Consider the following 22,200-nt stretch of genomic DNA (forward strand, 5'->3'; position numbering starts at 1 on the left):
GCTGGGCTTCCTTGGAATATGTGCAAATACCCAAGACCCTTGTGGAGTCTCTCACCCAGGTGCTGAGCAGATCTGGTGCTGTCTAACTTGTTGAAGTGGGCGAGAACTGAATCTCGGGGTGGCCAGATAATTTACTGCCTTAGAAAGGCACTTGCACTTGTCTCAGCTGCCACTTCTAATCTTATTTGCCACTGGAAGACTCTTAATGGCTTTTCAGAAACTTTGGTGTCATTTATGAAGTTGTCTCCTGGGGCTCCTGCTACTTGAAATAACATGAGATTTCTCTCTGCAGCTCTCTCTCTGGTTTCTGTCTGTGTTCCCCCACGCAGCCACAGTGGGTTTGTCTCAGGTGCCCAGAGCTGTAATAAGAGCAGTTCTCTCAATGCTGTAGTCCTTCCATTGACTAAAAACATGGATTTCATTATAATTTTCTGTTCCCTCTTTTCATTTGTTGAACAGAGCAGCACTTCCCCGAGGTGATGCTAGGAGAAGAATTTCTTAGCCTTAGTCTGGACCAGGTTTGCAGTTTAATATCAAGTGACAAGCTCACAGTCTCCTCTGAAGAAAAGGTACAGTAAATTGCATAGCAAGAGTGAATGTAAGAATGCTGGAATGTTTCTAGATCTTACACCAGGAATGTTCTCATGATATGCTCTTTAGGGGCCATTCTGCAACAGAGATCATGTGGAAAGGAAAATTAAAATAATGCAAATCCTAAAAACACATAAAAATGACCTTCACTTGGTTGTTCTTTGAAGGAAGTAATGATTCTCAGATCTATATCACTTCCAAAGGCCCTGGGGGTCAGAACAAAATACCTTCCCTCCCTGGAAAACTAGAAAACTCCCATATGCTGTTGTGTAAAGCACTCATTACCTGCTGCAAAACCTGAGAAAAGGTGAATTTCATTAAGCCAGAGAGGAGTATTGGCTTCTGTTGCATGTTGGGTGGAACAACAAAAGGAGATCTGCAACTAAAAGGAAGGAAGGAAACATTTTTCTAACATCATCAGTGTTTTTAATGGAAGAGGGGAGAAAAAGGCACTGGTTGATACTGTTTTGTGGTTGAAACGTTCAGCACATCTTGTATAGTCTGGAGTCCTGGGGAGGAGGGTGACTAAAGGTTTTAGTGCTTGGTGAGCTCCAGATCCAGCCTTTCTCTGGTGTGAGCTTCTTGTATGGCCTGCTGCAGGTTTCTGGGGACAGGTATGTGCCCTGAGTCCTTCAGCTCACCCCAGAATTGTCACTATGGGGAGGTTGTAGAACCACAGAGTCATTAAGGTTAAAAAAGGCCTTTAAGACCGTTGAGTCCAACCACTAACCCAGCACTGCCAGGTCCACCACTCAACCATGTCCTTAGATGTAAATGGTCACTCATGAGAGGCCACAGGAGAGCTTGAGGATGATGTGGTTTGTAACTTCAGGACCCTTGTTTGGGTGGGACGAGGCCGGACCTGGGTGTGTTGGTGCTGCTGCTCAGGCTGCACATCCAGGCGTGTGCTCTCCTCCTGCTGATCCCCTCTGGGCTGCAAACACAGGGGTGCTGGGGCACACAGGGGTGGTAAAACTTCCCAGAAAACCTGCACCACGTGAGGTGGGGGCACGGGGATGCTCCGTTCAGATGCTGAGCCTGCAAACTCAGAGGCTTTGGGCATGTTTCTGCAGGCGGGGGTGGCTCTGTGGGGTGCTCAGAGGTGACACACAGGCAGGGCCAGAGAGGGGGGAAACCAACGGCACCAACTCACAGCAGAAAGGCTCTGCATGAGCCCAGCAGCCTGCAAAGGGAAGTGCAAGTTTAGTAACCAATTTTTTCCAGTCCTGTGCAGCATTGTTAAAAAGCTTTTATTGGCCTTGTGCCCAGAGGAATCAAAAGTGCTCCCTCTCCCTCATCTGAGCTTTGTACAATCAAACCCAGTATTTCTTTGGCTGATTGTAAAAGTTGAGGACGCAGGGCAGTGGAAAGAAATGTAAGCATAAGCTGTACGTTCAAAACAACAGATCAGAATAACAGGAGAGAGGCAGAAAATGGGAATGGAACATAAACATGAAATGTTCTGGAGTCCAAAGAAGTGCTGGAAATTGAGGACAGGCTCGTAGGCTGCTGTTCCACGTTAACTTTATGACAGACAAGCCATTTTCCTCACCTTTATTCTTCCTATTTGCTAATGCTTGAGATATATATTATAAAAAAAATACATAAAAGTATATGCAAGTGTGTGTGTATGCCAGTCTGTACATACACATATGTATCTATGTGCACAGGTGATGGAGAGAGAACTACTTGGAAGCAACAAGGTGTTTTTTAAGTAGGCAAATAGTTCAAACGTCTGAGATCTGAATTGTCACAGCCAGATTTCACAAGAGGTTTTCCTGTTCCTGTTCTCACTGTGTCTCATACATGGGCTGCAACCTGGCATCCAGAGTGTTGCCATCCCTGGGTCACTGGGAAGTGTTAGAGCCGAGTCCTGCCAGGACCAGGGAGGGAATGTTGCCCTTGGAATGCCCCAGGGCATGTGTGCTGTGCCCAGGACCTTGTGTGCTCTCCCCTTCCTCTGCCACCCCCCAGCTAATACCAGTTGGCCCAATAAAATATATTTTTGTCTCCACAAATTTGGCTTACTTGTACCCCTAGGCCATCAGGACTACAAAAATTGTCTGCTAGCACAGAAATCTATTTTAATTGCAAAATGGTGAAGAATTTCCCCATCATTCAAATATTCTCCTCCTTCCTTTCCTCTCCCCCTTGTGGTACCAGCCTCTGCACTTGTACAGGCCTTTTCAGCACAGGGCAAAGGTTTATTTTGGTCCCTACCTGCTCTTTTTGATATAGCTGAGTACTTGGAAGACAGTTTTATTAATGTTTTCTAATTGGCTCTTTAATTATGACACCGTTTGCAAGCTAAAAAATCCCTATAAAACCCATGTTTATTTGCATTTACTAAAGATGTGTGAAATGGAGGGGCTTTCAGCCCTTGAGAACAGGCTCCTGCCAGCTCACAGCAGTGGCATAAGAAATTTTTAAAAGGGTTGTGACTTTTGGATTGTGGATTCTACACAGAGTGCAGTAACTGACTCTGTGTCATGTTGCTGACATGCAGCAGAAGCTGATGCAGGGTCTGACTCCTGGGAGTCTCTAATAACTGGATTTTTGGCTGAAGAGGCTGGGAAAACATCTGGGCTGGCTCTTTCCGTAGGTGGTGTGCGGAGAGGGGATATTCCAGGCTTTTACCCCTCTGTTCCACAGAGTTGGAAATTTACTTCTCCCAGGTTTGGTACAGCTCCTACAGCCAGGCAGGTGCCAGCTGCTACCTCAGCTCCAAATCCAGCTGTGTGGGTAAAACTGCTTTGGTCCATCCCACCCTGGCAGCAGGATCCTGGCTCCTGGGGGAGCAGCAGCAGCAGCTGCTCGGGGTCTGCAGCGAGCACGGCACGTGGAGGGAGGGCACAGCAGTGATGGAAACAGATGTGGCCTTTAAATAGAGATATTGCTGTCTTGGATAAAGTGTTTTTTTCCCCCTTCTCATAAAATTAGGAGTCAGAGCCAACGGAAGGTGCCAGAATCTGATTTTTTTTAAAAATGCTGTTATTTTTAGAGTAGGCACAGCAGGGAAGCAGTGGTGTTTGCCTGACTCAGGAGTGGTCTCCAGTTTATTCCTGGTGACATTTACCTCACCTTCCTTTAGACTTGTTCAGTGTCATCTTGTCCAGATGGGCTGTCCCAGCCCTATGACCTGTTCTGTAGCTCAGCCTTAGTGCAGAAGAGGTTAATGAAAAGCCTGTGTGTCGGCTAAACATTTGCTTTATCCTCCTTCCACAGTCATTTGCAATTAAAAAGATCTCACAACAACCCAGTTTCTACTTTAAAGGCCTCATAGCCGAAGTTAAATTGCTTGTTTGCTTATTTATTTTAATTTTAAAATGCTTAAAGGCTCTGCAGTAGTTATTCTCCTCAGCATTTGCTGGGGTTTGATTACACGGCTCCCTGTTGTGTTGCTTAAATCCTCATCGAAGTGTCCTGAATTCCAAACAGTTCAGCAGGAGCTTTGTTGGCACAGGAAATGAGGCTGGTGCTTTACTGCTCTTTAAAAGTATATGGTTTAGCCCAAGAGGATGAAACCCCTTTCTGCTCTGCCTCTTCTTCGTGGGGAGGATGTGTCTGCCAGGACCTCCTGTTTGCCAGCAACAATAGGGGGCTGAGAGATGGTGCCCTCAGTTCTGGTTGATTTAGTCAAATTAGTGACCTTGGACCAAACAAAATGGTTTCTTGGGAAGTGGTGGGAGGGATGGAAAGAAAGAAAAAAATTATCTGTGCAAATTGGCCTGACCAGTTGGTGACCCCGGAGGGAAGCTGAAACCAAGGGCACTTGTCCAGTGTGCTGGGACAAAGGGCCAGTGATGCTTTTTTGGGGAAAAAAAGATAGGGTCTGTGGGAAGGAGCTCTGCTCAGCCCCCTGGGCAGTGAGAGCACTTGGGGAATGTTGTCTGTAGATCTGGGTTACGGATCAGAATTTAATTCTGCCTCTGTGGGGAAACTCCACTGCAGTGATCCAGATCCTGCTGTGCAGCATCTGAGACTGCACCAGCCCCTCTCCCTGCCTTGCTGGGTTGTTCAGAGAGCCTTCCCCACTCCTGATGACATTTTTAGGCCTTTCTTCTGCGAGTGAGGCTCACAGTTACATAAGCACATGCATATTCATACCGGAGCCCACATAGGACGCTTCTGCCTGTGCATCGCAGGGCTCTGCTGGCGCCTGCCCATGGGCTGTTTGTGAGCACTTGGTCACGGAGCCCAGGTCTGGATGCTTATCTGAACCAGCTGGATCTGGAAGTACAACTAGAATTTGGTTCAGACCAGAAGCCCAGCGTGCTCTTGTTTTCCAGCTGGAGTATCTGAGTATTTTTAGCAGTGAAGTGCACGCGGTGCAAGAGCCTCCGTGGCTGCAGGCAGGGCTTGTCCTGGGTGTGTGGGGAACTTGTCCTCAAGAATTCTTGGTTTCTGGGGTGGAACTGGTGCAGTGATTAAATATGAGTGTAGTGACTTACTGCGTGGCCAGGCTCCTTGGGGAGGGAGATCTCTGTTATCGGGAGTAATTGTTGTGGCTGATTTCATGAATAATGTCCAGTGCAAATGTCAGCAGGCTCATTAAGCTTCCTGGCTGCCTTCCAGTCCTAATGTCCAAGAGGTATATGATTGTCCTGGACATGCACTTAGCTTTGGGAGTGATACAGCACATCTAGATGGGAAGTTGCTTGTTAATATGCATGGTCAGCTCAGCTCTTTGCTACGGTGGTGCTTGTGCTCTGTGCATAGTCACGACTCTTTCATCCGTTTTTGACAGAGATCTTGCACCTCCTTCCTTCCACACTGTAAAATCACAATGCTTCTGATTTTGGGTAGGTGACTGTGCAAGCCAGTTCTCTCTTCCCCATTTAATTGTACTTTATCTGTATAGGTGTTTGAAGCAGTTATCTCTTGGATAAATTATGAGAAGGAATCTCGCCTGGAGCACATGGCTAAACTGATGGAGCATGTTCGCCTGCCCCTTTTGCCCAGAGATTACCTGGTACAGGTTAGTCTGCAAATAAGTCCTCAGTAATTGCACTTAAGCTGCTGGTAGCTCCTTAATCAATGGCTTGGCTGTTTGTGTCTGAGATGGGTAATTTGGTGTGTTGCTGAGTCTGTAAACAGAGGAATAAAAGCAAAAACTGAGTGGACTCTGAAATCAATGCTCTCAGTCAGAAACCTTCTTGTAAATGCTTCTGGGGGAAGCATTGAGCAGTTACTATCTTGTGATTTTTCACCCCAAAAATACACAGGTGGTGGCATTACAGGCTTGTGCAGTTTTTTTTCCCCTCATGCACAGGTAAATTTGGCTTCACGTGTGATAATGTTGGCTAAAGATGTGTTCTGCACAAAGATATGGGTCTGTGTGACTGGCAGGTGAGGTGCTCTCTGACTTAGTCTGACTTGGAGATTGTTCTTCCTAAATTAATTCCTGGGATCTGGGCCTTGATAATGAGCTGAGAATCCCCAAAGAAGGAGTTGGCATGTGGGCCCTTTGACTACTGTGCTTTTATGATGTGTCTAAAAAAATCAATACAATTGGCATTCACAAGATGAACCCATCTTGTGCTTTTTTTTTTCTCTCAGCTGTATCTTCTGATGGAATAAGAAATCCATCTCCTTAAAAATTCTGACTCAGATAAAAGAAATTACTTATTTTGTGCCCAGACTCCTGGTGAATTCTCCTCTGCTGAGTTAAGTGTCTGTCAGAGAGCGATAAAAAGCTCACTCTTTGTGAGTGGTCTTGGAAAACAGGGAGAAGCTTGGATGTTTTTCTTTGGGAAGAGCTGTCAGTCTATGTTTGGCTTCTGCATTTTTTTTTTAAATGTTGATACTTTGGAAGGGAAGTTCCAGGTTTCATGTCCTTTCCACAAAGCTCCTTGTGACCTGTGCCACCCAAGTGCTGGAGTTTAAATGATCTTTTGTGTGTGTGCGTGTTCTCAGACAGTCGAAGAAGAAGCTTTAATCAAGAATAACAACACCTGTAAAGACTTCCTTATCGAGGCCATGAAATACCATTTGCTTCCTCTGGATCAAAGGCAACTGATAAAGAACCCCAGAACAAAGCCCAGGACTCCTGTTAGCTTGCCAAAGGTAAGCAGAGCTCGTCACTTCGTGTCACCTCACTCAGCTTTACAGGTGGCATTTTCTGTCTTTGACAGGAGCTCGAGAGCTTGCTGTGTGTGCTACATCTTCCTAACTCCATGATCGTGCTTTGAAGTGTTTTACTCCCTCTTCTGGCATTGCCTGTGCCCAGCAAGGACACGTAATTAAGTTGGTTAAACGTAGCTGAATCGTTAGGGGAAGCAGTATCTCTGCTGCTGGAGAATTTTGTCGGCCACAAGTGGTTTTGTGACTCACTGACCCGTGGAGAGGCTGCAGGCTGGGAGGGCTGGCTGAGGTGTTGAGGGTCACAGTAGGTGTCTTTTTGTTTCCTGTATCCATAGTCAGGAACCAAGAAATCAGGAAACAACAGCACCCAGCCCCGTGGGCAGGAAGTCTGAAGCGAATTTCAATAGACTCAAAGCAGCAACTGAATAAATAATCCTTGTTGCTCCCCTGTTTATCCTGCAGGCGTGTGATGCTCTGGCCACCACTTTATTAGTGAAGAAAAAAAAAACGCCACAGAAACTATTTTCCCTGTGCCCCAGAGATAAACACAGTTTGGCACAGTGTCTCTCAACAGACTGTCACTGGAGTTGTTCATAAGCATTTTGGAGATTCTAAGGCAGCAGAACCACAGTGTGTAATTTTTCTAAGCACAAATGGTGCGGGGGCTGGTTTGTGGGATGGTGTATGAGATCTGTGCTGTTTGTGATGTTTAGGTATTGGGCTTTCCATTGAGAAATTGTGGTTCTGCTCTATGTGTCAGCGTGTTGTGTCCTTTCTGCTATCACTGAGATGAAGTTGGTAGAACACAGCTTTGGGGGTGTCATGAAGGGCTGACATGTCCCTTGTTCAAGGATTAAAGTAGTGAGGGATAAAAGGAACAGCGAACCAGCGAGTTCAGAGGTTCTCAACAGCCTCTATAGTATGACCTGTGAGCACAAACCCAAATCCTCTGCAGGTCTCTCCTCCCTTCTTTTGAACTGTGGAGAAAGGGAAGAAGGTGATGATCTTTCAGCAATCCTTTTACTGAGAAACTTTCATCTGCCCTGTTGGTCCTGCTGATGAGGGATTATCGTCTGCCACGAAATCTCTTAATTCTGTAATCGTGTGAAGCTCTGCAGCTTTCCATGGGAGACTGTTACACAACTGGTAGTCAGGCTGTTAATTTAGACTCAATTTGCTTTCTAATGTCACGTTCTCATCTTTGTAGATCAAACAGGCTACTATTTTCATACTCTTCAAATTCTTTAAATCGCTGTTCTGCTTTTAAAGGAACCCTGCTTGGAGTTGAGCTTGTTACCCCAGTGACCTCAAGTGACGATCTTATCCCTTCAGCTACTCCCAGCTGCCTTGCAGAGGCTAAAACCAGTTTCCCATCTACTCTTTGTCTATATTTGAAGCCCTGTTATCTTGTTTCTAGCTCCTTGGCCTTGTAAAAATCAGATTGTTTGGGTAGTGTTTGCTCCTGCTGATTTGCTGTGATAAGGGAGCAAATCCTCCCTGGATAGCCCTGGAGGGTTGAAGGTGTGCAGGTGTTTTGGGGGCTGCCTGTGCAGGTGCTGGTTTGCAGTGCCCAGCTGGGGCTCAGCAGCAATGCACACTGGAGGGATGAGCTGCAGGCTCCTGAACCCATGGGAGGTTTGTCTTCTGGCAGCAGACACAGCAGATTTGGGAAGAAACACACTGTGTGCTCTCCAGGTCTTCTGGCCTTCTCACTTTTTCACCAGTGTCCCACTTGTTATTGCTGGGGGTGGAGCCCGGGGCTGGATGAACCCTGAGCCTGACTCAGCAGAGCGGTTCTTGAATTCCTGAGATTGCCCTTGATCACCTTCACACAGCTCTCCCCTATCTGTGAGGAATTTAGGGTTTAATTCCTGAATTTGCATCAATACCTGTGGCAGACAAAAGCCTTAATGGAGCTGACAAATCACTTCCTTCAGCAGCTGAGCACCCCAGGTGGTCACAGTGCTGGTGATTTCCCCAAGTGTAGCTTTCCCCACAGGTGGCAACACAGCTGTCAGGTTTTATTTGCTCAGTGGCATTGATTATTTTTAGCACCACCAGGGAGATAATGACTAAACAGTGGGCTGGCAGTGGAAAAATTATGCTGGAATCTTCTTCACTTAAAAATACTTTTACAGTGAGTCTTTTCATATGCTGTGGGGCCAAAAGGTTTTGTATTTCAAGGGGAAATTGGGCAGGTTGCCCACCTTGGGCATGGTAAATGGGGCAGCCATATTTAGCGTGCATTAAATTGGAGTTAAATTTTTCCCCCTTGAAATAGAATTGACTGAAATAAGTGTTGCTGCAGAGGCTTCTAGTTGCCCCATGCTTTTTGTGAGCTGCTTTTGACCAGGTTGTGGTGATGGTTTCTCTGCAGGGAGCAGCTGCTCAGGGTTATGTCTGAGGTTTTCTACCTCTTGTCTTCCCTCCCCAGGTGATGATCGTGGTGGGTGGGCAGGCCCCCAAAGCCATTCGCAGTGTGGAGTGCTATGATTTCGAGGAGGAGCGCTGGGATCAGGTTGCTGAGCTTCCCTCACGGAGATGCCGAGCAGGTAATGGGACCTTTTGCTGCCACCTTCTTTGTTTTCCTCATGCAGCTCTTTAGCACTGGATGAATGGCCTCAGCCATTCCTTCAGCCTTCCTTTGTGCCCCTGGCCTCAAATAGCTCTTTCTTTTTGCCATTTCTTTCCCTACAGATGTTTTTCCCTTCTTGCTCAGGTGAATGAACCCCTCTCTAGAGGGGTTGATCCTGCCTGCCCGCCTTCCGTAGCCACTGTCTCCCCTTCATCATCTCTCTTTCCTGGCTGCTCCTCCATCAGTGTTTCCTTTCCTCCTCCCATCCCACTGGCTTGGCAGCCCGCAGGGATCCAGTTTGCCTTGCTGGTATCCTAGTGAAAATCCAAGGAGCTGAGTCAGCCCCTCTTGGTGCCGAGGAGTGGGTGATGGAGAGCAGATCTTCAAGTTGGGTGCGTTCCTCTGCAAACATCTGACAGAGTGTGGATCGCCATTTGGTGTTCCCTCTGGCTCACAAAATTACTCATTCAGGTGTGAAATCCATCTGTGCCTTATGCAGCCATGGTTTGATGTGCATTTCCCCTCCCATGTGACTCGTGTGTTTTATCACACTCGGCTCCAACGCCCTTAACCCGCGGAAAACGCCAAAGCCGTGCCCACGTTCTCCCGGCTGTGTCCCACACCCTGGCAGGGCGCCTGCTCCCAAAACTGTTTGTAAAACCCCCTGTGAAACCTCTCTCCTCTCTTGTCAGGGGTGGTGTTCATGGCTGGCAACGTTTACGCCGTCGGGGGCTTTAACGGGTCGCTGCGGGTGCGGACGGTGGACGTGTACGACGGCGTGAAGGACCAGTGGACGTCCATAGCCAGCATGCAGGAGAGACGGAGCACCCTGGGGGCAGCCGTGCTCAATGACCTCCTGTACGCAGTGGGAGGCTTTGATGGCAGCACTGGTAGGTGGCTGAGCAAAAACCAGGCAGTGCCTGACCTGAAAAAAAACCCACGTTTGCAGAGGCCCCGCAAAGATTGCGGAGCTTTAGTGAGGTTCCTGTGCCCTTCCTGTGGGATTTTGTAGGGGAAGAGCCAGAAATGGGGTTTGCTGCGTGTTGTAACCAACCACATGCATGCTCTGAGCCATCAGCAATTGCAGAGCATCTCACCCTAGTTGTTTTCTTCAGTGATACAGTTCTTTCAGTCTCGTTCTCTGTATGAATACACTTTTTCTGGACTGAAAAGGGATTTTTCCTTGTTTCAGTGAAATTTTTCATAGCGGCATGAATAAAATACCAGCAAGGCACGTTACAGGGTGTGTGCGCCTGGGATTTGTCTTGGCACAACTGCATGTTTAGATTCACACCTCTGCCTCTGCTGTAAAGCTTTGCCACTTGGTTAAGCCCTGAAGTATTTCAGCTGGTGATGAGTACAGTGCAGCAGGGTCTGGGGGAGTTTTTAAACCTCTACATGGACATTTTGTAAAGCTTGAAAGGATGTGGGGCTTTGGGGCTTGGAATCCAGACTCTGCTCCACCTCAGTGTTCCCAGCACACTGGAGAGGCAGCAGTCCCAGGGCAGGGGTGATGGGGTGATATTTTTCCAGCTGCTGAAGAAGTGGCATTGACATGCTGGTCCCAGCCCCTGAAAGGCAAGGGATTAGGAAATGGGATTGCAGGAGCGTGGTGGGAATTACGGGCTTGGGAGGAGGCGGAAGGCAGATGAAAGTGCAACACCAATCTTTTTTTCTTCTCTTTTTTTTTAATTAGAAAACCTGTGTATCCCCTTTTTAACTAGGTCTGGCATCAGTTGAGGCCTATAGCTATAAAACCAATGAGTGGTTTTTTGTGGCTCCCATGAACACAAGAAGAAGCAGTGTTGGAGTTGGAGTTGTGGAGGGTAAGAAAATCAGCAGCCATTTCCATCAAGCAAATGTTCCTGTGTCAAATAGAAGCCTGAATGGTTAAGTGCAGTAGGAGGGAACTGCAAGAGCTGTTCCCTTGACTAGTTGGGAAAGATTGATTTTATATGGTGTAATTGCTGCAGCTTTTTCCATTCTCCTCTTTATCTTAGTGAAAAATCATGTGTAGCCTTCCAAGAGCCTCAGACCAGCCCATGCCTCCTGTGAATGCCATTAGGTGTGTGCAGGTTTCTTGGAACCTTATTGTCCCTGGGCTGCCTCTGGCTGGTGAGAGCCGGTGCTGCTGTGCAGCGGGTGCCGCTGCTCCCGGCGCGGATGGAATTCCCATCACGGAAAATCTGCTCAGAAACAGGCACACAGTTTGTCCCACAGCCCCGAGCTGGTGGGTTGGCAGGAATACTAAAAGCTGTGTTTGTTGACATGGGGCAGGGCACGCTGTGCTCTGGTTCTCACACGAGCAGGGACTGGCAGCAGCACAGGCTGGTGCGGTGGCAGCTCGGAGCCAGGCGGGAGCGGAGGGAGCTGGGGAGGAGGGTGGCAGCTGCTGGCACCTCTGTGTCAGCACCACACTCGAGGGAGCTGGAACTGAGCAGCTTGGTTTGGATCCAGGAGAAGGAGCAGTTTAAGTAGGAACCATTTCTTCCTTTACGAAATCTGTTCTGAAGCAAGTGTAAGGTTTTATTTGACGTCGCCTTTAGCAGGTTGCAGCAGTTTCCAGTTAGTGCAGAGCAGAGCAGCCACTGGCACAAGCACTGTTACAAACCATGCTTTGCAGTGGTTGGGTTTGACCTGTGTGTGTCATATAATACATGGGAATGTGTTTATGAACATGGGAAATACATGGAATGTTTTTATGAACATGAAATGTGTTTAAGTGAGAAGAGAGAAGGAGATAAAAGTCAGAATAAATAGTGGTGATTAACTTAAATTTGCATATTTAAGAACCATCTCCTTCAAAATTGGCCCATGTTTGGGAAGCACTGGGCTGCTGGGGTTTGCTAAAGGGTTTTCAATGCAGAACAAATATTAAGTATGGACCTGAGAGATTAATTTCTACTGGAAGCTTTTCTACTGGAGACTTAGGAAATCCTTTTCCTTTGCTTTGTTTGAAAGTGCAAATAAGTGTTGCATGTGTTGGAGTCCATAATTAAAAAAAAAAAAGAGGGCATGTGATTGAGACAAGAGCTGATCATACTGGTGTAGGGAACAAGCTGCAGCCTTCAGTTAATCCACAGGGTTTGTCTGAATGTGACAAAAATTGACCTGATTTCTGTGGATACTGAAAATACCTAAGAATTGATGCCAACCAGGGAACTTTATCTTGCCTTGCTTGGTCTGGCACTCTTGCCTGATTCATTGACTAACACCAGGTGGGTCGGACCAACAGCACAAATATGTTTACAGAGACAGGAAGATTGAGAAGGAGGCCATGAGTGAACCTGAGGGAGAAAAAAAAAAGCCAACCTGTTCTTGGAGCCTTGCAAACATCCAGAAACAGGAGAAAGCAAAACTGAAGATGATAACTGTTGGAGGGAGTCTTGTGCATGCAAAGAGTTGCACAGCTCATTTGTGGCCAGGCTCTGCTGTTATGGATTGAAAATTGGTCTTATTTCTGCGTTTTGTTCAAAAATTTAGGTTAGAATTTTCCTACATATCTGTTGAGCTTTATTAAGGGTTGGTTGTTGTAGCATCTAAGAGACCTGAACTTGAACCAGAATGCCTTTGTGCTAGCTGCTTCAGTAAGGAGAATCCCTCTCTGCCCAGAGAGTTTACTGCCTAAATGCAAAACAGGCTGATGGATGATACAGGGAGACAAGGAGAGAGTATCAGTCAGGCCCTGGAACAAAGGACATGGTGGAGCATCAGCCTTGTTTCATGTGTGATACAGTCCCAGGATATCTGATTGTGCTCCTCTGGTCTCAGAAAGTCTTTGTTATTCACCTTTCCCTAAGCTGAGGTAGGGAGGGTTGGACAAACTGTGCTGTGAGGGTGTCCTGGGGTATCACACTGTGCTGTGAGGGTGTCCTGAGGTATCACTCTGTGCTGTGAGGGTGTCCTGGGGTATCTCCTGTGGTCTCATCACTTGGCACAAGTGACCAGGCTGGTGTCAGCTGTGCTGGCAGCATTGCTGGGTTTTGATTTGGCCCAAGTTCTCCAAAATCAGGTCTAGGTTTCCTTGCAGGTATTATATTATTATAAGAGGCTATTGCATATTTATTGCTCGTGTGATACTGTAATTAATGTGCAGTGCTGACAGCACACCTTGCCTTGTGGCACCTGAACGGGAGGAAACGCTCCATCAGCAGAACACGCTTTGGTGTCACCTCTTCTCCTGGGCCAACCAGTAATTTGGAAAACCCTCTGGGCTGTTGGCTTCTAATTAAGCTGCTGTGTTGTACCCTTGTCTTAGCTGACAGCTTTACCAGCTTTACAAACAGGTCAGTGAATCTACTCCGGGTTCTCCCCAGACACCCCAGCAGGTTCAGGCACGTCTCCCCTCAGGCAGGATCCTCACCCGGGGCTGTCAGGTGTGATGGGTAACATAAGCCAGTGGTAGCCACGATGCCAATGGGCCTGTGTGTGTGTTCCAGGGAAGCTCTACGCCGTGGGGGGCTACGATGGAGCGTCCCGTCAGTGCCTTAGTACTGTGGAGCAGTACAACCCCGCCACCAACGAATGGACCTACGTTGCTGACATGAGCACCCGGCGCAGCGGGGCAGGTACTGGCTCCCAGAAGTGTCCTAAGGAACAGATGAGCACTCAGTTCTCCTCTGCTCGTGGAAGGGAAGGAAAAAAATGTGGCTGCGCTGGCAAGTGCAACCTGTTATTTGCCCCCCTTCCCATGAGGGGTGAAACCATAATTGGTTGGAAGCCCTCAACAGCTCTCCTGATTTCCACAAAATCTACCAAATTGTGATTAATTTCTGGACGAATGAAATAATGTTCAGTGTCTCTAAGTAGCCCTGCTGACAGATGTGTCTCATTTGTAAGCAAAGAGTTCCCTCCCCAGATCAGCTGGGTCAGCTGAGCACAGGAAAGCCAAGCTACACCTCCCTCTCTTCTATCACTGGGGGGTTGTCGGATGGATTTTCCTTTTGGACCTTCCTGCAAGCATCCAGTGGGGTGCTTTTCAGACCTTTGTATCACTGGGAGATGCGCAGACCAAAATTCATCTCAGATTGCCCCTGCTAAGCTAATTTTTAGTGATCTGGAGGATTAGAGGAAAAGACATATTATGAAAGGATTATATTCTAGTCTTGATGGTTTCTAACTTACTACATGATGTTAGGCTAGGTAGGGACTTTTCTTTGTGACTGTTTCTCTCTGAAAGGGGTGAGAGCTCTTACCCATTGCATTTAAAATCAACCTCATGTGAAAGGGAATTTGTCACTGTTGGTCCCATTGCTCAGTGTGTGCCGTGGGTCCTCCCTGTTGTTGAATTGTGCAGTTACCCAGAGGCAGCCAAGCCTGGAGGCTGCCCTTTGGGGCTGAAATGACCCCGCAGGTTAAGCTGGGGTGGGAGGTTCCCTTTTGAGCTGAGCAGTTTGAGAGGCTGCTCTTTACACCTTGTCTTCCTTTCCTCACTCCAATACCCTTTTGTGACTCCGAGTGAGGCAAATTTGGACATACACTGTTGATTCAGTTGAAAGAAGTTTGTAGCATCTGCTTGATGCTTAAACCTAGCCCAGCACAACCTTACAGGAGAACAGAATGAGCAATCTCATATTGTGTACAGCACGTTGAGACAGCAAAACAGTTTGTGCCTGTAGTGAGATGGATTTTAGTGAATTTTCTCTGTTTGAAGCACTGCTCTGAGAGCTGCTTTGCCAGTATATCCCCATTGGCAACTCCATTGTTAGGAGCACTCGTACTTCCCTGCCAAATTGCTCCGCAGTTTTCTGTTCCCCACCTGAAAGCTGAGCTCCTCGAGCTCTGGGTGTCACCTCCAGCAGGCACTGGGAGGGCACTGCCCGGTGCCCCTGGTCCCCAGCGGTGCTGCAGCACGATCTGCTGCACAGCTCCATCAGTGACACCGTGCTGGCGCTGCCGGCACTGCCGTCCCCGTGCTGACATCTAGTGGGGACGAGGACAGGTGTCCCCAACTCCCTGGGGTGGCCCCAATCCAGGCAGAGGGGCTGTGGGGGTGTGCAGGCACTGTCTGGGTTTAATAGAATCACAGAATTATTTAGATTGGAAAAGATCTTTAAGATCATCGAGTCCGACCATTAACCCGGCACTGCCGTGTTCACTGTTGAACTGTGTCCCAAGTGCCACATCTGCTCATTTTTGGAACGCTTCCAGGGTTTCCTGGGCCACCTTGGGGTTCCCTTTCCCCTCCTAGACTGTGGATCTTGGATAGCCTAACAGCTTCCTGAGAAGGGGCACAGCCCTGCAAGAGGGTTCATCTGCCAGGCATTACTGCCCAGGCTGCTGTGGCGCCGGTGGGTGGGTGGAGAGTTGACTGCGGTTATCTTGAGGCATGTGTGGCCCGTGTTTTGGAAGTGCTTTGGAGAGGCCACATCAAGCCCCCAGGAGGAGAAGCAGGGGGTGTGCAGCCCTCTCCCCTGCAGGTTTGGCTGACACTGGGCTCTCTTGGCAGGTGTGGGTGTTCTCAGCGGGCTCCTCTATGCCACTGGCGGCCACGACGGCCCCCTGGTCAGGAAGAGTGTGGAAGTCTATGACCCAGGGACAAACACCTGGAAGCAAGTAGCAGACATGAACATGTGTAGAAGAAATGCAGGTAACCATGACACACCTTTCTGTGGTGTTTGGTTCAGTTGTCTGTGAGGTTTTTAATGCAGTTAATGTGCTGGTGGTGTTGTGAGTGATAAAAATGGAAGATGAAGCACCTGCTTGGGAATGGATCAGGAACGTGGCAGGAGATGTGTTGTGGGGGGTGAGTTAGCCCATGTCTGACCGTCTGTGCTCTGCTTTGAGGTGTGTGTGCGGTGAATGGTCTCCTCTACGTGGTGGGAGGCGACGACGGTTCCTGCAATTTGGCCTCGGTGGAATATTACAACCCCAGCACGGACAAGTGGACGTTGCTGCCAACCAGCATGAGCACAGGGAGGAGTTACGCAGGTAAGCAGCCAGTGGGAGAGCTGCCAACAGCTGGGCTCGTGCATAAACTTGAGGGCTGTGCCTCCTGAAGCTTTAATCCAACTTTTTTGTGTGTTTTATGTTGGTTTCAGTAGAAATAGTAGACGCCTCTCTCTGCTGGGCTTTGGCTTTGCAGGGTGATCTGAGCCACCCAGCAGCCCAGGAGCTGCTCCTGCAGTAACTGTCTCTGTCTGTCTGTCCTTACAACAGGTGTGGCTGTGATTCACAAGCCCTTGTGACACACAATCAAGCCAATGTGAGGAGCAGAAGTGAAGTGGATCCAGCTAGGTGGTGTTGGGAAGATGACTGACCTCTGACTTGACCCATCTCATTGCTGTTAACGTCTTAGCATGACGAGTGATACGTTCCAAGCATCATCCACTCCGTGGTGGATTGCATAGCCAAGAGAAAAGCCCTCTGGGGACATGTTCCATGCTAGACACGAGGTGTTGCTTGTTTTCTGTGGTGCAATCAACTGTTCTTCTCAATGGCGTGTCCTGAGATAAACACTGTGCTTGGACTGCAGGCACGGAATTACCTGTGTGAAACAAAACTGCTACGTTTGGGCATGTGAGTAAAAATGAACGTTCCTGGATTTCTTCACTACTGATGCTCCGTGCACATTGTTGGTTGAACTCCTTACTCACTGTGCCTGGAGGGTGGACTTCACTACTGGCAGTGGAAATCTCTGAGTTCCAACTGAGAAAAACAGTCAGCAGAAATGGACTGGAACAGGGTGCTCTGGCTCGAGTGTGACGCTGTCTCAGTCATACGTTTGTACATGCCACTGGACTGCTGTATGTACCCCTGAAATGCTTGTCCTATGGTGGAAATAAATACCATGTGATTTTTCTACTTGCCATGGATGCTGTGTGCTGTACCTGACGGGACCTGCTGGGCAGTGCCTTCCCTGGGGCTGAAGTCTCAGCACCTGAGCCACACCAAACTTCCCAGCCCCACAAAACACATGCTGCTCCCACGGGGTTTGTTGCTCCTGTGAAACAAATGTTGCTTGAATAGAAAGTATTCCCAACCCACACATTTCAGCTGTGCTGAAATCCCCGGTTCTGGCTCTGTCCAGCATTTCAATGCCATTTCATAATAGAGCATTTAGATGTTAAAAACTACCTTATGGTGCCATTAATGTAGAGACATTCCATACAGAGAGAACCCTCTGTCACCCAAGCAGGGATTAATGAGCCAAGTAAAATACCTGCAGTGTTTTAATGCTTCCAGAGCATGGAGATTAACTAATCACTGTCGCTGTAATTGCTATTTTAATCTTGCCCTTACTGAAGGCATTCCTCTATTAGTATGAAGAACTCATAAGATTATTCAAAACAGACAAATGTAGCTCCAGCTGCAGGAGAGCTGTCTTGCTTACATACCAAATTCTTAAAAGTTTTCTGTTTAAGAAGATATTTGACTTTAAAACACTTTGTTGTGTCTCCTTGTGAGCTCTGGCGTGCTTCTGCATACAGGGGTGGGCTCCCAGAGGCTTCCCAGCTAAAGGGAACTAGTGAAGAAAAATATTTTCTCTAGTCTTTTTCTTGTTATTTGTTGTTTGGGTTTTTTTGTTTCTCTCCCGTAGATCAGCTGAGGCTTTTTGTTGTGGGCAGCTGGCCAGTGTTTTTCTGCTGGTTTCTGTCTCCATAGGTCTGTTATCAAAAAGACTCCCCGTGACCTTCGACAGTAGAAAAGAAAAATACTTGAAAGTTCGTTTCAGAGGGATCCACGCTACATCATCTTGTGCAGCTTTTGCAGAGGAGTGGGTTACTTCTGTAAATATGTAGGTCTTTGGTTGACACAGTCCTGGTAAGATGGGTTCACTGTGGGGGAAACAGCACCTACCTTTGCTGTGTCACCCCCCCACAGAGGGACTGGCCTTCATGAGGAATGTTAGGTAGCTCCCACTCCTCTTTGGATGTTCTTGTTTTCACAAACAAAGCCAAACTGTCCAAAGAAAAGGCAGTATTATTCTTGATGTCTACCCTTCCATTGTATGTCAGCTCAGAAGTCTTAAAAATAATAATTAAAAAAAATAAATGAGTCGTTTCTATAATGCCCTTTAAACAGTTTGAGTTTTACGATCTGCAGTGAAACGTGCCAAAATAATAGTATGACATGCTGCTCTTCTCTGAGGTTTTGCTTACTGTAAAAGCCATTGAGGCTGGCAGGAATGTATCCTGGCAGGAATGTATCCCTGACTGCAACTGCCTTGGGATCAGAGTCCTGAGATGCATCTTTACGATGACATGAGGAAGGTGATGAGGCCCCAGTTTGGACAGACTCAAATTCACTGGCCCGAAAAGTGGTTCTCTTTGATGCAGCTCGCGGGAATAAAGGATAAAATGGGACAGGTTTTGGTCAGAGGGAGCATCTCTTGTTAGGCTGAGTGACTGGACAAGGGTGGACAAGCATTCGGACACACATGGCCCTTGTTAGATCTGTACAGACACAAAGCTGGATAAACTCCTGTATGAGCTGCTGCAGAGCCCCACTACAGCTCAGCAGTTGGGAACAGTCCCCAGCCAACCCTCTCACACCCGTGGCTTCACTGCAGCAAAGGCAAATACTGTTCAGGGACTCTGAATTTCTGTGGGCTGGAGATAAAAGCCAGTAGGTACTGCTGGAGAGGAGCAAGGTTGAAATCTGCTGCAGTTGTCAGATGTGGAAAGTGGATATGCCTGAAGGTGGAATAATTTTATCCCCCGCTATCCATCTATTCGTAAGATATTTTCCTTAGGAGGAAAACAGGTTTTGGTGTTTTTCTGCTATTGTAAAATGGCATTTCTGCCCACTGCTGGCCCAGACCTGTGGCTTGCTGGACAGGGCCAGGACTCCCAGCCCTTGCCAGGGACGAGTGATGCTGTTCCCAGCTGCAGCCAGTTCTCCTCGATGGCAAATGATACATTTCTTTCTCTCCTCCTCAAACAGTTGCAGTGTTATGCAAGTCAAGTGACCTCGTTTTCCAGCTATGCAATACCAACAACCCTAACACGTGATGAACCAGCTGTAAACCCCACCCTACCCCACCCCAGAAATGCTTCTGGAATTTGTCTTTGGCCTGTGGTTTCGTGTTTGTATTGTTCATCCTGAGCACCTGAGCCAGATCCTTTACAGATTGCCTTTTTCTAGGGACTGAAAACGTAGCATTAGCGCTAACAGATTTTACTGTAAATATTTTTATAAGACAGATTTTAAATAATTTTTCTGGATCGCTTTTTATGGTCGTCAGTGACAATTCTGTTAAATCCTGGGTCTAATTCTTGCACTCCAGTGCGGTTTTTGCTGGCTGTGGTGTAGGTGTGACTCTGCACGTTCTCTGCACAAGAAATGCCGTGTTGTAACTGAGATCTGGGATAGCTCTTGTGTTGATTCTAACCTATGAGAAGGACAGCACTGGGCTCCACATTATGAGATAAATTCAAATCCATTACCTCAGTCACCAGGACACTCTTAGATTATTATTTTACGATGATTTCAATACTCTGATTTAATTTACTTGTGCCATGTGTTTGGTTCCCAGTCAGTTTGGGGGACAAGCTGTCACTCGACCATCCTCTTCCTTGGCTCCTGTGTGAGCTGCTTGAAGATGGAGATGCTCTGCCCAAAACAGCGTGGGCACAACCCCCCAGGCTGCCAAAACCAGCCAAATTATTGCAGGAGGCTTAGTAAAAGCTTTACCCACCAAACCTGGGCCGCTTCCTCGTGTTGGTCCTTTGTGAATATGAAAGGCTTTCCTCAGCTCCTGTTGTCACCTCTTTTTGGGATCACCCTGTGCTTGACCCCCTGTGGGATTTTCTGGCCTTGGGTTTTCCCAAAGGTGGTTTTGCTGTTGCAGAGGATGCACCCTGGGGATGTGCCCCCCAAACCCCACCAGCATCTCACATTAGATGCACACGCTGCTGGGCTTGCAAAGCAGGATAGATTTGCCTCAAGCAATCTGTTGTTTGAAAAAGTTTGAATCAAGTCCATCTTTTCCATTTGTGCCTAATAGATAAATTGGGGGTGATTAAAGCCAATTTTCACTTCATTCAGTTTACCCAAACACTTTCTTTGTACAGATGTGTGCAGCCTGTAATTACCATAAATACACTTGGCAGCGTTTGCGTGACACCACCACGAAAGCTCAGCACTGTTCTCTGGTTTGCAGTGTTTGGAGACCAAAATCCTTAATACCCAGCGAGGTGCAATGCCTGTTCACCAAGCTAACATGATGGTTCAACAGCTAGATTAACCTTTGGGATTGTTACTAATATATTATCAAAGCAGTTGCCCCCTTGGTTTAACATCATGCCCACAAATCACATTCTCATGAGCATAACTCGTTGCTCAAAGCTGCAGTGTTGGGAGTGTGTTAGGTATTACAGTCTGAATATGGGCTAATTCACTTTTTTTCATCTGCTCTTCTCTTGTTTCTGGGTTTATAAATTATTTTCCTCTGCAGTGACAATAAATAAATATTGAGAATTTTAATTTGTATATTTTATGTATAAGAAGACCCTTAAGAGTAATGAATGATTGTGAAATAATTTACCTGGGTGTGAATTTTTTTGGTTTTGTAAAACAGCCTTTGTTGGTTCAGTAGCTGGCAGTATACCATAATGAGTCAGTAGACTGTTTAAGCTTGTTTTTTAAATTAAAGATTTTTTTTGCATGAGTGTGGAGGACCAAGGACTTTGCAAAGTAATTCTCTTGACAGCTGTCTTGTCCAGTGTGACAAATGACTCCAGAAACATTCATATTTATATTATGAAAGAAAATCACACTGTAGTCCCCCATCATTTAATTTGAATAAAACCTGAACTAATGAAACTTTTCAGGGTCTGTTTTGATTTCACTGACAGCGCGGAACAATCTCATCACTCCAAGTGACTTTATTTTCCCCCTCTTTAATTACAGCAGATACAAAGCCTGGGTTTACTTTGTGCCCCTTGGCCTGGGGTAGTGGTACCCACACGTGCTGATGCTGAGAGGAGAAGCTGCCCTGATCCTGTCCCAGACTCTGCTCTGCTCCTTTTCCCAGGGAAGTTAAAAGCTGCTTTCCTGCTGGGGTGCAGGAGAAGGGCATTTCTTTTGGGGGTGGGAAAGCCCTTGGTTTAGGGCACAGATGGCAGAAGACAGAACCTTTTAGTGAATGCAATTGGGAAGAGAATAAAACATGAAAAAGGAGAGTTTATCCTCATGGGCTCAATATTTCTTAATAACACCATAAAGTAATATATTAAACAAGTTGCCCAACTCATTTTACCTTATGTTTACAATACATCTCACTGAGCTCTCTGGTTTTCCAGGAACGTTCCTCGTGCCTCATCTGTTAATACCAATGTATGACATCAAATTTACCATGTGGGATCCTGAAATTTAATTACCTGACGAGCAGATAATGACATATTGTGGGCTGCTCTATGCAGCTGGAGGACTTTGCAATTATTCCTTATTTTATTTCAAAATGACTTTTCTCCCGCACAGTTGGCTCCTTTTTATTCACGTTTAAACTGATAAATCTATAAATCTGTGAACCTGCAGCTGAAGAAAAGCCTTTGCAATACAGGAAAAAAAAAATCTCACTGCCTTGATTTTGCTGCCTGATTTTTTTTTCTGCTATTATTGTTTCTTTTTGTAGCTTACATTTTAATATTTTGGCATGTGTTCCACCCCAGATTTCACCCTTGGCAGCACAGGGAGGTTATGGCAGCAGCTGCCACTTTGCCTCATTCACCTCAGAAGGGTAAGTAGTTTTGGAGTGAGGAAAGAAAAGGGGACAGGAGAGAGAAAAGGAGAGGAAATATGAGGAAAACTCACCCAGTGGGGTTACAAGCTCAGAAAAGCAGCTCCCCTCTTTGTTGCTGGGTATCACACATCTTGGAACAACCCAGGGTGAGATTTGCCTCTTCTGTTGTATAATTTGTGAGCCATCTGGAACTGGAATCAAAGGTAGGGCAGGAAACAGCCTCAGCTCTGGAAACTTCAACATCTGATCGAGGATGACCCTATTT

The 22,200-nt window shown here is 47.0% G+C and overlaps 1 protein-coding gene across 4 annotated transcripts in view; it reads left to right on the forward strand.

Annotated features, from left to right (window-relative positions):
• The window catches only part of KLHL3 (kelch like family member 3), a 60,398-nt gene extending 39,382 nt beyond the window's left edge, over positions 1-21,016 (forward strand). For all 4 annotated transcript variants that reach the window (XM_027682905.1, XM_027682904.1, XM_027682908.1 and 1 more), the window contains 10 exons: positions 460-569; positions 5,453-5,569; positions 6,508-6,657; positions 9,110-9,227; positions 9,943-10,140; positions 10,975-11,076; positions 13,690-13,818; positions 15,699-15,839; positions 16,037-16,180; positions 16,409-21,016. In XM_027682905.1, coding sequence (XP_027538706.1) covers positions 460-569; positions 5,453-5,569; positions 6,508-6,657; positions 9,110-9,227; positions 9,943-10,140; positions 10,975-11,076; positions 13,690-13,818; positions 15,699-15,839; positions 16,037-16,180; positions 16,409-16,437 — 1,238 coding nt within the window. In that variant the 3' untranslated portion in view covers positions 16,438-21,016. The remainder of the gene's footprint in view (positions 1-459; positions 570-5,452; positions 5,570-6,507; positions 6,658-9,109; positions 9,228-9,942; positions 10,141-10,974; positions 11,077-13,689; positions 13,819-15,698; positions 15,840-16,036; positions 16,181-16,408) is intronic.
• Positions 21,017-22,200: the final 1,184 nt, after the last annotated feature.

Source organism: Neopelma chrysocephalum, unplaced genomic scaffold, assembly GCF_003984885.1.
Source record: "Neopelma chrysocephalum unplaced genomic scaffold, ASM398488v2 Primary Assembly neopelma1_63, whole genome shotgun sequence".
NCBI classification, from domain to species: domain Eukaryota; kingdom Metazoa; phylum Chordata; class Aves; order Passeriformes; family Pipridae; genus Neopelma; species Neopelma chrysocephalum.